General features: G+C 60.9%; 1 protein-coding gene across 1 annotated transcript in view; it reads left to right on the top strand.

Annotated features, from left to right (window-relative positions):
• Positions 1 to 22: 22 nt before the first annotated feature.
• The window catches only part of EMH_0071860 (uncharacterized protein), a gene marked incomplete at both ends in the record, with an annotated part of 1,119 nt that continues 499 nt past the window's right edge, over positions 23 to 642 (top strand). Inside the window, one exon of the mRNA XM_013499150.1 lies at positions 23 to 640. Coding sequence (XP_013354604.1) covers positions 23 to 640 — 618 coding nt within the window. The remainder of the gene's footprint in view (positions 641 to 642) is intronic.

Raw genomic sequence — 642 nt, forward strand, 5'->3', positions numbered from 1 at the left:
GCAGCAGAGAGAGCCATTAGAGATGGCCCCACGCAGGCCTAGGAGTCTACTGCAGCATCAGCAGCAGCTACCGCTGCTGCTGCTGCTGCTGCTGTCGCTGCTGCTGCTGCTGCTGCTGCCTGCAGCAGACAGCAGGAGTGCAGCAGCAACAAGAAACTCAGCAGCAGCAACTCTAACTCCAGCAGCTGTACCCTCGGGGGCCCCCCGTGGGGGCCCCCTTGGGGGCCCCCTTGGGGGCCCCTGCCCCCGCCTCGCCTTCATGAGGCCCAAGGGCCCCCCTGATGCAGACAAGCAGCAGCAGCAGCAGCAGCAGCAGCAGCAACAGCAGCAGAAGCAGCAGCAGGAGGGCAGCCAGAAGAGCGACACCTCAAAGGATGCAGCCGCAGGAGGAGGATCTGCAGCAGCAACAGCAGCAGCAACAGCAGCAGCAACAGCAGCAGGATCAGGAGCAGCAGCAACAGAACCAGCAGCAGCAGCAGCAGGACCAGCAGCAGCAGCAGCAGCAGCAGCAGCTGAGGGTCCATTGATAGCAGTAGATTGTTTGTATGTATCAGACAGCAACTTGTCGCCAGCTTCTGCTGCTCTAAGACAACACGCAGCAGCAGCAAAAGGAGACACGTATCTGCTGTCTCCTTCTTCTCT

This window comes from Eimeria mitis, genomic scaffold, assembly GCF_000499745.2.
Source record: "Eimeria mitis Houghton genomic scaffold, Emh_scaff4040, whole genome shotgun sequence".
NCBI classification, from domain to species: Eukaryota; Apicomplexa; class Conoidasida; order Eucoccidiorida; family Eimeriidae; genus Eimeria; species Eimeria mitis.